The sequence below is a fragment of the Astatotilapia calliptera genome, chromosome 4 (assembly GCF_964374335.1).
Source record: "Astatotilapia calliptera chromosome 4, fAstCal68.1, whole genome shotgun sequence".
Taxonomy (NCBI): Eukaryota; Metazoa; Chordata; class Actinopteri; order Cichliformes; family Cichlidae; genus Astatotilapia; species Astatotilapia calliptera.
The window spans coordinates 7,409,447-7,426,824 of record NC_137425.1 but is presented as its reverse complement, the minus strand read 5'-3'; the positions used below and the strand labels follow the sequence as shown (position 1 = coordinate 7,426,824).

Sequence of the window (17,378 nt, the reverse complement as noted above, 5' to 3'; positions counted from 1 at the left end):
AGAGCTTTTTTTTTTTATTTTTGCAAGCAGTTCTGAGCCTGGTTTTCTGTCTTGAACTCTTGGTTAGTATCCATAAGTTTTATACCCCACCCTCCACCCTGTGAACCTGGATTGGATAAGCAGAAAAGAATAGATGCTTCCTAATGTGACTTTTTTGCAGAGTTATCTTTGTATTATTTCCTGTTTTACTTTAATAGTTGTTTCTTGTCCATTGCTTTTAGCTATATTTCCCTCCTGGTCTCATTGTATAGATTTAATTTAGCTGTGTCTCGATACCCTTCTGTTTCCACCCTCCCTTTGTGTATCAATAGCCCTGCCTTCTATTTAATATTTGTCGCTCAGCTGTTGTACTTTCCAGTGTGTTTACCTTGTGTACTCCTGTGATTGCTTTGGGTTTCACTTGGCTTGTTTTTGGACTTTGTGTTTTCTTCAATAGCCTAATAAAATGTCTTGCTTTTTATTAATTAAGTTTCTCTTCTGTGTCTTCCATCTGTGTCATGATATTGCAATCTCTGAGAGAAATGTTTTGGTCAAAAAAATAAAGTTGTTCTGTAAACTGCTGCTGGAGCTCTGACCCCATTAGACTTTATGCTCTTTGCTCTGGAATTAGGTGAATTTGTGCCAGAAACCTCTAGTCTGTTTCTGCGGCCTTTGCCAATGAAAAATAAAAATTAAAAATTAAAAAAAAGAGTAAAGCTAATAATGATGGTACTAGCTTAAAAGAAATTAACTGAATCGTGTATCAAAGGTCTACAATTTTCTCCAAGGGGCACTAATTAAAGACATTTGGATGCAATTGGAGTAACACTAAGTAGCTGTTGGGTTATTTCACAGGATAATCGAAAGTTTTGACCTCCTGGCATTCCTCTTCTAGGATTCTGTTGAGACTTTCATGGCAATTTATCAAATAGTTACATGTCTAACTTTTAGTCCACCTATTGAGAAGAACACAGCCCACATCAGCTGGCCATGAATTTCTTGATAAACTCTCCAAATTTGTTTTTCATAGTCATGGATAAAAGCTGGTTTATTCTCCATTGATGCCCTCCTTGATGTCTCACAGTCTGTGGACTCCAATTTAAAAACTCAAGCAGTGGATACTGAATATCATTGCCAAACCTTCCCATCTTTTTCATCTTATCAGACCTCCTCTTGCACAGCTCAGTCACACAAACAACACACACACAATCTCTAATCCCTCTGGGAAATTTGTGCTCACCCACCTGAGAACCGGTGATGGAAAAACATTACCCACAAAATATCAATTACTCCTATCAGGCAATCTGTCCCTGTTTTACTTTTGATGTTGAAAGGCATTAAATTTTTTTCTCTGTAATATCAGTCTTGTCCCAGATGTAAATTCAGACAAATACAGATAAAGACATATACACACACACAAACACACAGGCAAACTATTTGAAAGCGCACACTCACACATTTTAATTAGCAGCACTTTAGTGCAGAAAGCACTAAACCGTAGGCTAATTAATCTCCACAGTCTGTGTTTTCGCTGCGAAACCACCTTAGGGAGGGGTCCAGGTTTGCCTCTACGTTAAGGAGTTTATCTGCTGGGAAACAGGAAACAATAAAGTTGAAAATATTATAAGGCAACAAGGGAAAGGCCATCAGATTAATATGCTGTTAAAAGTATTTGCTTATGCAGTACACTGATGGTCAAGTCCCGTGCCATGAATGTGGAATGTCAACTATCTCTGCTGGCTTTCTGTGTGTGTCTGTTTTGTGTGAATATGTGTATGAGCATGTGTGTGTGTGCAGGTTATGTGTGAGTTCAGCTTGGTCACATACTGCTTCTCATTACAAATCCTCTCATGACTGTATGCAATTTGTGCCTCTGCTCTGTAGCCTTTTATCAGCAGGCAGGCCAAGTACCATCTCTCTCTGTCTCCTTTGGTCTCCATCATCCCTCCTCAGTGCATATTTGTCAATCACTCTTGTTTCTTTCTCTCTCGCTCGCTCTCTCTCTTTCTCATGCTGACATTTCTGTGGACCTAAAGTGCAAATTGTAGTAATTAGCCAAGAACATCTACAATTGTTTGTTTCCTGGGCGAATGACGTCAGTTCTGGCCATTTGAGGATAAGATGACTGGATTCTCTGTGCTCGTCGGAGCTGCTTGGAATATCGGAAAAGAGAAGAGAAACTCAAGAATGCAAAATCAGAGCATGAACCCACAAAGGTACTTCTAATCCTCCTGGCGTCTCAGCGGTAAAGGGCAAATGGCTGATCAGATTGCTGAAATTGAGGCTAGACATCCTGCAGTAATAAACCTGAGTGTGAGTGGGAGTAGATTGTCAAGATAAACTGCAATGGCAGTCTAATTTCACAAACAAAGCAGCAGTTGATTTGCCTTCATCCAGATGACATGTACAGGCTGTATTAATGTATGGATGGCTGCCTTTTTTTGATGGATATGCAGGTTGATGGGGAAATGTGGGCCAGTGCAACTGAGATGATTTTGCCCAGTCCCTCCACCATACCCACAACCCCTCCCCCATTAAACACACACACCCAAACACAGATAGACACACATCGGCACCATAATACTAATCCTCTTAAGTGTCAGTCTGAACTGTAGGGGCACAACAGGTCTTGTGCCCCCACTGTGTGTGCTGGCCTTATTTCCATTGCTCATTTCCTGCCCTGGGCAACACCTTTCTGCAGCTATTCTGTGACTCTTGTGTCCATCCAACAATGCCCCACTTCTATTTTTTCTGCTCTATTTCTCTAATATTTAAAAATGAGATATTTACTTCCTTGGGGGCTTGAAATGTGGGCGGTTCTAAGCGAGCACCTTTGTGGGGCATCAAAGTGGCTTTACTAAAATCTTCGCCTTAAACACAAATTTGCCTCAACAGAGATACTAATAACTCAAAAGTATACAAAATAGCAGTAATTCAGTAAGGACCACTTTAGTCAAAAGAAGTGTCATTTTCATCTACAGGTATTGGTAATATTTGGTAGTATTGCTGTTTTCTGGGACCCCCACACAGAGTTGAGCAGACATCAACAACAACAGACATGCCATATCAGACACAGCACAGATATTGGGTTAAGATAGGTTGAAAAGTGTTTTGCAGATGGAGCAGCAGCTCTGGGTCATCTAAAGCAACTAACAGTGATGAGATCTGCCAATAGGATCTGTGGAGAGGTATGAATTTAGCCAGCAGCAAAGTCTGGGGCAGAGCCCAGCTGTCACTGACTGACGTACGGGGATTACAGAATTTGGTGCGTCTAAACTGCGGTAACGGTACATTCAATTTTACTGTTTTTGAAAAAAATCATGATCTGAGGGCAATTTAACCAAAGAGGAATGTTTCACTTCAAAATAGGTATTGTGTGTGTAGCTGAAATGTATTTTTTTTAAATAGCCTGACCCCTGGCAAGACATTATCACTTTGAATACTCAAAATATTTTTGCGACCCAATCCTTTAGCACTTCCCCCACACACCTTACACTTTTTTTGTTTTTACGTCTTGGCTTGTTTCTCTTATTATCTAATCCAGCTTCTCTGACATTCACTCCGTCTGTGGAGCTCATCTTGTCTATTGTTTAATGTCTAACAGGGAAACAGCAGCTGTTATAAAGGCAAAGCTTTTACTTGCTGCTTGAATGATGTGACTTACAGGCTTATCGACTCTCACCTCCACCTAAGAATTGTTATAATACAATGGCTTCTCAAGACTGCAGGTCTTGCTGCCAGAAATGAACTGACCAGCTGACTTTTATAGGAACAAACTATAGAAAAAAAACCCCAAAAACTTTAAAGTATCTGGAGTCCCAGCATCAGCTGGATGCTCTCTGTTGATTGAAGAACTCACGCATCATCTCACCTAAAGCTTCTGAAACAGTATTGAGTCAGTCATTTAAACAACAGCACATCAGTGCTCTGGTGCTGCTGCAGTGCAGTTCAATTTTATTTGTGCCAGCTGAGAGGTCTTCATAGTGTGAACAACACCTTGAAGGACTGACTCACTCCCCTGGCTGCAATGTTGTTTATCTTGCAGGGCAACATGAGAGCACAGAGACGGCATTAACACAAGAAATGGGCAGTTAGCTTACAAATGTCATTTCTGAAGGCTGGAAGAGGAAAGCACGTGGAAGTGTTTAACTACGCAAAAATTCAGCACTCTGAATGATTTATTTGTTCCATTGTGATGAGCATACAGTCTAAGATTTGCGATGGCATTTAAATAACAAAGATCAGGAAAGAAACTTCAGCCAAAAATGATATTTTCCCCAATACAGGCAGGCTCTTGCTTTATTTTAGAGTTTAGTCAAAGTACAACAAAATAGCCCTAACATTTTACCACTTATCTTCCACAAAGAAACATATTTAAAGTAGCAACAATAGCATTCATTACAGTGAATCCAATTGGCATGAATGTAGCTGACGAGGAAAATGCTGTTAAATGAGCAAAATAAAATCAGATACTTTGCTTCTAAAATGCACTTGTGGTAGTTATGCTCGCACACACCTTCATGGTTCTTCACTCAGTCTTAAAAAAATCTAATTTTAAGCTCTTAATTTGCCATCATTCACTAGAATTCCTTTCCAGCATTACCGTACATACAGGTTTTTCTCATCCATGGCAACAGGAAGCAGTGTCAGGCAGAAAAGTTAAACAACGACTCCGCATGTCTGCTGGACAACACTGCCTTTGTTTCATCTCCAGACATTCTGCTTCAACATGGTTCCGCGCACTCGCGCACTCTCCGTCAATACGCCGCCGTGCCATCCCTGTTATTAGAGCCGTTTCAGGAAATTAATTCCACTTTAATTCCAGGGACTAGACAGCACATCCACTATCACAGCTTCCTCATGTCCAGAGGCTTAGTCCAATTTGCCATAATTTCAAAACAAGACAAATATGTAAACAGCTTATAAAGTATGCACACACGCAACAAAAAGGAAAGAAATCCAAAGCATTTGTTTCCACAGTGCAGTGTTTCTTTTTTCTCACTCCTCTGCAGTGCAAAAAAGGAAAATACGAGAAAAAAAAGCATCAAATAATAAATAGACTTTCTCTTTCATATATATATTTCTGTGTTTATACATATATATATATATTTGTAATGATAGGTCTCTACATGAGCACACAGCTCTTGGCCCGGTCCTTCCTCATGGCCGGGGCCTGGTCTATTTGCTCAGTCCGACCCGGCAGAGGTGGAAGGGGCAGTTGCGAGACTCGTTTCAGGCCTCTGCGGGAGCTGCTGCGTTTTAGCTGCGGCTTGTGCGGCCGTCGCACTGACGCCAAGGTGGTGATGTGGAACACATCCCGAACACTGTTTTCAGAAACCTTGGAGGTGCACTCCACATACGCCACCGCTCCCATCTGACGAGCTATCGTGCTTCCCTGGAACATGGAGACGGGCAAAGAAGAAATGAAAAAGGAAGCAAAGCTAAATTTGAAAGTACAAGAAGAAGAAGACAGGGGAAACACGCATCATTTTAACAATCAGAAATCATATGGTGTAAATCCTCTTAACATTCATTGTCCTCTCGTGATTTTGAGTACTTGTGCATTCTTCTTTTTTTTGTATGTGAAATCCTGAATATCTCTCAACAGTGGCTTTTCATTAGTTTCCTCAGGCTTTAAGAGGTCGTGTAAGACATAAGTTTCCTTCATGTCCTTTTTCAGTGTTTCAAAAAGAAAATTAAATATCCCCATATGCACTCCATCCTTCATTGTTTCTTGGCACAAGCAGACACTATAGCTCAACAGCAGAAAACTAAATGTCCCCCAAAAAAGAGGCAGCAATTCTGAGATATAGATGTTGATCTAAACTGATGACTGAAAGCCAGCGATCTGAACATGTCTGTAGATAAATGAATTTCCTCCAACTGAAGCATGAATAATGTAGATGCTGACTCCTCAGTCTGCAGTAAAACAAAAGGATGGGAATCCGCTGGGCCAGTTTTGATATGGTCTATGAGGCTATTTACAGGGAAGACATTCACACTAGGTACCAGAGCTTACCCCTGAGTAAACTTACAATAACTGAGTTATTTGAAATTGTAAATTGTTTGCTCGTGATCAAATCAGACACAAATTTAATTTGAAAACCCCTGAGCCCCTGCCTTCATTACAGTACTACATATCCTCATCTGTTGTTTAATGATCAGAGTTTAAAGCTGTTTTCACACAGGATCAGCACATGCCAAGGATCTAACAGATGAGACAGAACTGCATTTCCCATGACCCCTACAACTGCATGTTCTCCAGCACAGAGAAAGCTTTTCATCTCAAGTGGAAGTGGTTTGATTTTCATCACAGCTGCACTGAGGCGTGTATAAGAAGCGATGAAGGCCTCATTAGGTGAAACAGCAGATTTAGATTCCAGGGTGGCGGTGGGAGGGGAAAGAGGTAGATTGTAGTGACAAGTGGAAATGCTCGATCGAATCTCGGGCAGATTAGTGTGGAAATGTCTGGAGTTCACCCAGTGGTCATTCGCAAGGCGACTTCTCAGCTCTGTTGGAATTCAATTTAAAGATCAGCAACAGGATAGCAACACAGGCTATTAGATTAGAGCACCGAAATGTTTATTGTGCACAGCTTTGGCATCTGCCATGTGACACACATTTTCTGGGCATATTAGAGAGGCAAACAGTAGGTGTCTCAAACCAAAAGAGAGACTGAGAAGGACCATGACAAATGTTTTCTATGGTTCTAGCCAGTAAATGGTCCCAGCTATTTTACATTACCTCCGTGGTTTGTCACTCTTCTTTTGTTTATGTGTCTTATTTATATGACCTGTCTGTTTTTTTCAGTTGCTGAGTTTTTTTAGAAACAGCATGCTTTTAGCCTCCAGTAAGCTCTTAGACAGTAGCGGGAAAAAGGCTCCTTTGTTTTGAGGGCTTTTGTATGGTGGTGAAAAAAGCCCCTCCACTTTTTGTATGTCGAACACAGGAGAGCACACAAATTGAACACACTGAAAGCTGATTAAAATTCACAGATTTACAGAGCAGTTTATCATCCCCTCCCTCTTTTCCCCCATCCCCTTGGCTTAGAGGTCACGGCAGCATGTGATAAAAGGACTCACTCATTTATCAATGTCCATTTTCTATTCATCCTGCATTTTGAAAATCTGTAAATCTGCATGAATATTTCATTTCAGGGGGAAAAAAATGTTTCCCTAGACATAAACTAGACTAACCACTTGTGCTTCTTCCGCAGCCCTTGCCATAAGCAACATTACATTCCCTGTCAGCAAATTTTGGCCAAAACGCCAACCCCAGCAACATGTCCCCGAGGGGTTTAATGCTGTTCTAATAGCAGTCATGTGGTATTTTATTGTGTTGCATGAGCCTTTTCTCACACTCCTTTCCTGTGGGACCGCAAAAGAGAGGTAATGCCTCTGCTGATACAACACAGAAAAATCTCATTTTATCGCTTTATTGCTTTCTAATTTCTTTTCCACATCTGTTTTCAAATCTGTCTGTCTTCCCAGGGCACCTTGCAAGTCTCAATCTTATTATTTATCTCACTCCATTCTCCTCTAATATCCATCATCTGCTAGCTCTCACCTGCTCGTGGGTGACAGGGATGAGGCGCTGTTTGGAGAGTTCCCTCAGGGTGTTGACGTCTGTCCTCATGTCCAGCTTACAGCCCACCAGCACCACCTTGGCATTTGGACAAAACTCTTGCGTCTCTCCTTGCCACTGCAGGAACGTGAGCCGACAGAGAAAAACTGAAAGACACTCTTGATTATGTCAAACATGAGCACTGAGCGCTGAGCTGCCTTTGCTGAAGTACAGAGATGACCTTTTGGCTACTCAGACACTGGATACCTGAGTTTGAGGGAGATTAATGCTCTCTTGCTAAAAGACATTTGTTCAGCTTAGCAAACACAGCAAAAACAAATGCATAACTTTGGTGTGTTTTTTTGTGGGAATTTAAGTCCAGCCTTCAAAGGGTTGGGGATTTTGGTTCCCAGTGACCTTTCTTATGTCATTTTGTTCTCAGCAAATTACTCAATGTAATTCAGTAAAGACTTTTTAACTTGACTAATCCATTCATCCATTGATGTCTGTTCTCTTTATTTTTTGTCAACAAAGCCATTCATCAGTCAGCAAAACTAAATATTTTGTTCCAGTCATTTGTCAACCACAAATGCCGGAGGTTGTGTTAAGCTTCTGCTGGATACCGCTGTATGATGAATATGATTTTTTGTTTTACTTTTGTTTGAGATAAACAAACATTTTTGAAGACAATCCCCTTGGTAATTGTACCAGGTGGAATGAAAAAGTTCAACTATTCTGCCAGTAAACATCAAGCATCCTACTTTCTTTGAATTTGTCGTCACCACTTCCAGCATGGCTGCTATTTTCAGATATTGCTCCTTTTAAGTCCCTTTTTGTGCGCTGAATCCCCTCACTGTGTCAAAATGTCAACTCTTCAGCTTTCATTTCTTTTTGCAGTAGAGGACAAAGTTGCGGGAAGCCAAATCTGGCAAGCAGTGTGGATGAGCGATTATTGTGTTGGTGTCGCCAAAAAAACTTATCACTGTTCTGTGTGCTGGTGCACAATGACACAGTGACGAACCCCACAGTTCATATGCTCTTCTTCAGACACCTGAGAACATTGAGAGTCTGACCCAGGGAAATTAATTTACAGCGCACAATTCCAAAAATCTCAAAATTAAAAAAGGAAAAATAAAACAATGTACATTCTTTTAGTTTGTACATCTGGCCTTTATGAACTGCCTTTTGGCTTGGACACTGCAGATATGCAGATCTCATCAACAGGGAATATCCTCCACATGAAAGTCAGTTGAGTTTGATGTTTGATTTCCTCTCAAGTTTGGGCTCCATGGTAAAATCTCATATGAATAAAAGGGCAAAACAGCAGCAGTGCTGGAAGTGTTTCAGAGGTCTACAAACAGAAGACCTTAACGGTGCAATGTGCCAAATTTAAATTGGGTATGTTTGGGGTTTTTTGCATTTTTTGTTTTATTTTTTAAATGGGCAGATTTGTGAAATTTTACGAAAGCAGCTCATTATTGGCATTTTCAGCGCAAAACAGACAACTAATTAATCTTAAGTGTGATGGAAAGGGGTGATAACTGTAGAGATTTATTTAAAGTTACATTCATTGTGGGTACATTTTACATTTTCAATTGTTTAATTAATGAATTGTCAGACTGTTAAAAAATTCATAAAACAAAACAAAAAGGACGGGAATGGAAAAATCTTGGCATAAAATCTGTAAATTATCATGAGTAAGAAGCTAAAACTAGAAATATTTGGCAGTTTTGCTTGAAAAATGGCTCAAAGATGAAGTGATCAGCAAAAAAGCCACAGATTAACTGGTGCTGTCAACCATCCAGGATTAATCAAGTAATTATTTTACCTCTAATCAGATTAAAGAGACTTCCTGTTTTTTTATGATACAAGGCAATGTTCACTATTTTACTGGAACAGCTATAGGGCCACGTACTGTGACTTTTTCACTCGTGCCAGCTTAGTTTGGACGTCTGTGTGGTGTGTTATACTTTCCTTACTCAGTCTCCATCAACAAAATCTATTTCAGGTTCTGTTCCGAAAAGGTTGAGCAGTCTTCCTTCTAAAATCACCCTGAGATTAAATGTCACTACTGAAACTCAGCTGAACCAACACAGTCTCCTCCTGGCAGCACAAATACATGACAGCACTGAAATATTCCGCATGCCATGTGCAGAATGTCAGGGTGTCCATTCATCCCTTGTACTGAAAACAACCTCTGACCTTTCAGGCACATCCCCATTCTGTCAATGACATCCAATCAAAACCTTTGATTGTTTAACCCTCTTTCCTCCCCCAGCTGTCGTCTAGAAATATTGGTGACCCCCCCCCCCCTAGCTCCTGGAGGTCAAGAGTCTAATTTAGGATGGTGATTGTGCAACAGGTTTTCCATGTGCGCCTGAGTTTCAGGGATTATTGGGATGACAACTAGGGGGCAGGGGTCATGGCAGCCCCCTGCCAAGTGATGCATGGGAAAAGCTAAAGCTGAGGAGCAGTGCTGCTTCCCCTGTTGACAGATTCCACGGAGGCTGGAGAGATATTGGCGGGTTAAAGAAATGGCGTCCCAGGTTAGATCTACAAAAGTCTGCAGGGGCATTTTAGCAGCTCCCTTCAGACCACTAAACACGTCAACAGACCAGCCATGGGAACTGTCTTCAGCTCACAAGGGGTGCAGTTCAAAGGCAAACTCACACACACATGGCTTCAAGATGAGACACCACTAAAAGGCACAGGTCTGCTTTTCGTGATACACATGCATGCAAACAGACCCATTAAGTTGGGTATAATTACACCATGGGTGTTTCACTATACTATGTGGGCACACAATCTGCCACTGGCTGTAAAAACACGTCCAAAACCACATTTGATGACGCCACCCGGCTATTACACCCATCCCAACTGCACTGTTCCCAGCCATTAGCCACCTTGCAAATGTTAACAGACACCAACAAGTGAAGTATTCAGCATAAAACTCAGATTTTATATTTTAAATGTTCACAGAAAGTCTGTTTCTAACACTCCTCAACATTCTCTGAAATGTCTTCTCTGATATGTCTGGTGTGTCTAATATGCGTATCTGATATTCCTCTTGAACCCACCCGGCTGCAAGCCCTCTTATTTCATTCTTCGCATTGACCTTCTATTGCTTGCAGGGACACGGGTCAAGTATCCATGGACGTTTTGATGAGATAAAGGAAAGCGAGACTTTAACCTCAGTGCTGATTTGCTCCATTGTTAAGCCGTGAAAAGCTGCTGGCACAGAAATCTAAGTCGATACAAGATGCTGATCAGGAAAAAGTGAATTGAATTGGTTTTTCGTTGGTTCTCCACTTTCACTGCGATATTAAATGCTGATCCAAAGTATTGAGAGGGGGAGTAAAAAATACTGACCTTCTTTATGACACTGTCCAAAGTCTCTGGACGGCTGATGTCGAAACAGATAAGCACTGCATCTGAATCAGGATACGCCAACGGCCTCACATTATCGTAATAAGAAGAACCTGTGAACACACAATAACATATGGTGTAAGGTCATGGTGTCTTTGGGGAAATTCCTAACTGTTTTTAACCTGATTTAACCCTGCAAGACTCTGCATCCCAACCATATGGCCTACTCTGTCAATTAGAAGCATACTGCACACCCAAAGGTCATTAATACATGAATAGCCCATTAAAGCAGGCGGTGTGGCACACACATCGACATGCTGCAGCTCGAACACACTCTCCAGATGTAAATGAACCTTGATCTTAGCAGTTATGTGCACATATTTGTGCATCTTTTTCTCTTGGGCTTCCACACAGCTGTGCCTCTTCTGTCACAGTACTTCAGGAGGAATGTTAAAGAGTTAGTCATAGCAGCACACACACACATACACACGCATACACACAAAGGTGAATTATAGTGGCTTGAGAATTGGAGGACTGGTACATACGATCCATAATCATCTTGAAACGACAGCGAATGCCAGCACAAAGGCCAAACTAAAGGTTGAACCCCTTAATTCTCTCATCTCATCCCTCTTTCTGTCTCACTTGCAAATGGTCCTTGATTTAAAATCTTCCATTTTCTTTTAGACTCTATGAGATTCACATGCGCTCACACGCTTCTCAGCACTCTTGCTTTTCAATTTTGTACCTTGATCAAATTTGAGGGCAGAGTGGCGCCTCTGTACTTCCACAAGTTGCTCACTTCCACAGTTCCTGCTCTCTTGCAGCTCTCATTAGGAGGCTTGTAAAAATATCTGGGCTCTCGTGGATGTGTGGCTGCGGCCACGGGCACCCTCCCTCCTACCGTCAGAAGCTGCTGTAGACCTTATGTTCTGCATAAATTTCAAGCCTCCATAACTCAAAGGTTTGTCACATTGTGCATCAAATTTGCCAAAATTAGCTAATCACATTACACTGTAAATAAATATTAAACGCTTTGGAAGATTAAACATATGATTTAGGTTCATACAAGCTGATGATTTTTAATATTTATACAAAACCAAAGTTTATGTTTGTTTGGTGTGTCTGTGCTTCATACCAAACCTGACCTGCCACACAATAAACAGACTGTTAGAGCTGCATGCTTTAGTCTGGTGTTCTGCACAAAAGCACTACACCCCGCATCACTATGTTCTCTTTGTTAATGATGGAATGAGTATGTGACAATAGCTGCACGCGGCCCGCAACCCCATCATTCAGCTTGCTTTCCTGTAGTGACCTGCTCATTGCTCTTTGAGAACAATGCAACAGGCTGCCTGTCACATCCTCACAAGCTGGAATGGTTTTGTTTAGTGACATTTGTTTGTCACTAAAAATCCATATTAACATCAAACGCTTAAAAAAAATGACCTGAAATATCAATTAAATCAGAGAAAAAACAAGTATGCTTTGTTTACAGTGGCTTCAGATTTCTCTTGGTTTAACACTACTGACTTTGATATCATTGTTTATACAAATTGCTACCCCCTACAGCTGGCAATAATACATATTACCACATTCTCACAGTGTGGTGACTAGATAGTGCGTTTCAAAATAGCATTCAATTAATTTTTATAAAATCTTGCTCACCACATGCACACAACCATTAATCTGCTGGCTGACTCTTTAACACATGAATGATGCTTGTCAAAAGAAGATTATTGTTTCCATTTACAGTAATTTGTAGTTCTTATATGGCCCTGTTTAGGACCTCCCTGCCCTTCTGAATAGTTGGAGGTGGGAGGAGGAACAGTAGGAACCCAGCACAGACAAATAGAGGTGGGTTGCAAGTGAGCTTTCAAGTGGATTGTAACCACAAGTAGACTACAGCAGCTTAAATAACCAGTAATACATGTGTTTTGTTTTGTTTTTTAAATTTGATGCATAGAAACCAAGTTTAGCTGCAGCACTGCACTTCTGAGCTAATGGCATGTTTGATCAGCTTTGCACATCCTCATGCACCTGGACATAGAACAGAAGACACAAATAATACATTAAATCTAAATTAGGAATGCTCTCAAGCAGCAACACCACAACAATTGAACTCTGCAAAATCCTTAAGGATGCTGGGCAAAATACATTTAACAACATTCCTTTGCTAACTTTAAAATATTTATGTTGCAATTTCAGTGCAATATACAGGAAAGAAAAAGTAATTTTAGCCTACACCTTGCAGGGCATTATCAGGAATTCATAGTCTCCTCTTCATCTTATTAACACAATATTGCTACAGTTCTGTATTGCTGAGAGAGCAGGACTAACACAAGCACACACAACCACATCCCCAGAAAAGGATGCCAAGTCCGACACTCAGCAAAGCTCACTTTGTAAGACAGCAAGCTGTGATGGGTAGCGGTCACACATGAGGTGCTGTAGCTGCTGAAGTCAGTCTTTAGTATGTATCGCAGTGCAGCAGACCTGTACTAAGGTTAGAGATGAAGAAGAAATGAGACACCCCTGTGGGGGTGGAGTAGGGACAAAAAAGATTTAATGAGTTTGATGCCGGAGCTAGGGCGTGTAGTGGTTTTTTGCAACAGAGAGAGAGAGTAGCAACCACGGGATTAAAGCAAAATCAAGATGAAGAGAAAAAGACGTCAGATGAAGCAAAGTTGAGACAACAGTACTAGTTTGACTCAACATGTAATTAGAAGCTGAAATGAGGCCATTGGGATCAATTTGTCAGTCCCAAAGATCAAAATGATTGACAGGTCATGGTCACGGCAGGGCTTGTCACAGCACAGCAATTCAGAGCTCCTCTGCCCTGAATGACAGGAAAGCTACCTCAGCACTTTTGCAAAGTCGGGGGAAAAAAGTCCTCTGAGGGAGCGGAGAAAAGTGCTGTGTTTAAAAGAAGCCGAGCAGGCACAAATAAAAACCAATCAACATAACAATCAAGAGCACGAGGGGAAAAAAAGGGAGAAAGCATTTTCTCCTGCCATTTCTCCAACAAAAAGACATGACCAGAGATAAAAGAGGATGTCACTGAGGGTAGGGTTGGAGTGGGTGTTTGGGTAGGTAATGAAAGCACTGGACTCGGCAGGACAGATCAAATAAAGAGGTATGAGAGCTCTGGCTGGGTTGGCTATTGGTGAAGTTGGCCTGTGCCCATTCACTGTGAGGTGGAACAAAAGGTCAATTGAATTTCAGACATAGGCAGCATGAGATGGATGGGCCAGAAGAGTGTGGGAGGGGAGCGTAGCCTGGCAGGAACCACTAAAAATCATCACGCCTGGCAAGAAGCGGGGCCCTGCCACGCCGTGCCAAGGACAGGCATAAAACACCCCTCACAAAACCTCCTTAAACATTAGCATTAGCCTAGCATTAGCCTAATTTAGTACAGGAGATCTCTCACAGTGGAAAGTGGATTTCTGCATTTATATCCACAGGACTAATTAGTGCAAAGCCACACTGCAGAACCACACAAGAGGTTGCACCTAAACATAATGACAGAGTTAGGAGGAAAGCAGTCCTTGTCTGCCGTCACTTGAGCTTCATCAAAGGCCAGAAATGTCCCACAGGATGCTGAGGCGGACAGGAACTTAGTGGAGCGCTAATGTACAGTAATAAGACTTGAGGGTTTGCGGTATGACTTCATTTATGCCTCCTGTCCCTTGACACATCGACTCTCCTGTAGGGACAATCTATCTGAGACATGACAGCTCTCTATCTGCTCATTCAAAAGCTCTTCTGTGAAAAACTCATTTTCTGATAGAGCTGAGAAGAAAAGAAAAATCACAATAACACACAAACAGAACATGTAACAGGGCAGAGTCTTTGGGAATCCAACACTTCAAAAAACCTTATATTTTTCAATACATTAATCTGTAATATCACAGCAGGAATGATCTCCTTTCTGTTTTTGTTGCATGCTTATTTCAGGCGCAGCTAAAAAGCCAACCATTATGAGCGTGTGTGTGTGTGTGTGGGGGGGGGGGGGGGGGGGGGGCTTTGCCTCTAAGCTCTCTGATGTGTTCATGCACATATGGCAGGTAGTCAACAGCAACTAAGAGCCTCATTAGGCCATATAGAAATCCTGAAAAACACCCATGCAGACAAAGGCAGGGTAACGTACACCCTCCCAAATGTGACCAAATCGCCAAATTAGCGAAAACGGGATCTTTTTTCTTCTCCTTCAGCTGTTTTCCTCTTGAAATCCACCTTCAGTGTGAAGGGAAAACATTTTAAGTCGCGGTGGCAGAGTATCTTAGCAACCTGGGGGATGCAAATGGCTTCATTGCGAGGCCTTAGAAAGGATGAAAGAAAGAAGAGAGCAGGAGACTGAAGACACTTCAGTGCATTGCTGATTAGAGGTGACTAAAAGGAGAGTTGGTGCTCCAACCTTTAAGAGGTTGAGAAGACTTTCAAACACTGAAGCTCCAAGCTGTGTTGTGATTTCTTCTCAATTAAGGCTCAGCTCAAATAGAAATAAACATACAGCTGCCAAGACACCCTTTGAGAGGAAGTAGTTACTCTGACCTAATGTAGCCTACTACTGTACAAGACAGCGTGTGTTTTATGTGAATGTAAGCCTGCGTTCTTTTTGAAGTCCACATCTTGAAGCCATACAGGTGCACATCGAGCCACTGACCTTATCTAAACTGTCATGCAAAAAAATCTAACCAGTAGATAAAAGTACGACATATATTGCAAATTCGAGATTTTTTTTTCACTTTTAATATCATCTGGTTTTTCATAAATACATATTCAGAAGTACTGACAAGCAAGTTTGGATAATTTATGTTACATTTTTGATAGAGCCCGACCAGTATAGGATTTTTAGACCGATATCAATGCCGATATTTGGTGATACAAAAATCCAATATTCTGATATATCAGCCAGTATTTTTATTCCCTATTATTCAGATACACAAAGCAAACTGGTTCCTGAACAATTTTTATGTGTATTTATTTAGTCTTTTTTTTCCCAGGTGGATATTGTGTTTGTAGCATTCCAAACACATCACCAAAGAGGGAAGCTGCAGAGTGCCCTCTTGTGAATAAACTATGCAATGTCAACACTCCTAACACGATTGGCTGTTTCTCTGGTCTTTAATTTTCTGCAATTATCAGCAATTATAAAGGATACTACTAATTTATCAGTAAATAACTGATATTGGCCAATAATATTGACCTGCCAATAAATACTTCTAATTTTTACTCCTACATGATATGTTTCCCATGTCATACTGGGGAAAGCTAACATGTCCCTGCTTCAGCTATTTAATTCATCACTGACAAGGTTACGCTGGTTTGTGCAGTGCTAAATTGTCATTTCATAATAATGCTGTTTAAAGAGAAAGCTAACATTTTGGGAAAAAAAGCAAAGAGATTATGTTTGCAATCTTATCCGTCCATCAAAGAGGCATCAGATTATTACCAATCTAAATCTGCAACAACACACAACACATTACAGCCAAAGCAATCAAGACCCATCTTTGAATGATAAGAACAGAAACTGCTGCAACAAGAGTGCTGCAGCTGTAACAGGCAGAATTTGCTAAGGAAACATGTGGTCACACCAGTTATCGGCTTGATTTTGCATTTATCTGTTTACTTTCTTAGTTTTAATTACAAGTTTAACACACATTTATAACATTATTTTTAAAAACTTTGCATCTCACTGTTCTTGCTTAAAAATCTTTGTAATTTTAGTTTGATGAATCCATGCAAAAATGTGTAAAAATATCACATTGTGATTTAACACAATGTTACTGTGCCAGCCTATTTCTTCACCAGGTGAAATAACTTTTACTTCTGTGCCTCCAATTTCAAAAACAGACTACCTCGTGTGAAAGAGTTGTTTTTCACGTGGACTAGTGTAAATTCATCTGCATGTTCAGAGTTTCATGCCATGATTTCATACTCATTCATACATGAAAAATCATTCATTTCTTATCACCTACAACTAATTCATAAGTACCTATATGTAATTCATTAATAGTCAAAGAGAAATTAGCTATGTTTAATTTTAGCTTTTAAATATATTGTAGAGACTTGACCTTGTGCGTATCCCATCAAAATGTTGAAAGTGTCTAAAAAATATTGGACCTGAAAGCTAATACTGCAATTGCAACATTCATATTACGCCACGACATGAAATCTTTGCCAGATTTTGTGCAATATCTTAATTCGACTATTTACAGCTCAGACATACTTGACATACACTTTATATGAGAAGCCTGAGGCAATGAATTCCTAAATGAAAACGAAATGTAATGAAGTGAAAAAGATGGAACACATGTAAGCCAATGAACTGCAGCTATTCTTACATAAATTTGAACACTTTTCTGGTCTTACTGACCACTCTCCACCACATTCACGTTTTTTTATTCATTGCATACACCTCTTTCTTATCACACACACACACACAAACACACACACATCCTAGGGAG

The 17,378-nt window shown here is 40.7% G+C and overlaps 1 protein-coding gene across 1 annotated transcript in view; it reads right to left on the bottom strand.

The window, feature by feature from the left end:
- Positions 1-4,245: 4,245 nt before the first annotated feature.
- Positions 4,246-17,378, bottom strand: part of rnd2 (Rho family GTPase 2) — a 33,723-nt gene continuing 20,590 nt past the window's right edge. The window contains exons 3-5 of the mRNA XM_026164326.2: positions 10,912-11,021; positions 7,546-7,680; positions 4,246-5,374 (exon numbers count right to left, since the gene is read on the bottom strand). Of these exons, the coding sequence (XP_026020111.1) occupies positions 5,105-5,374; positions 7,546-7,680; positions 10,912-11,021 (515 nt within the window). The 3' untranslated portion in view covers positions 4,246-5,104. The remainder of the gene's footprint in view (positions 5,375-7,545; positions 7,681-10,911; positions 11,022-17,378) is intronic.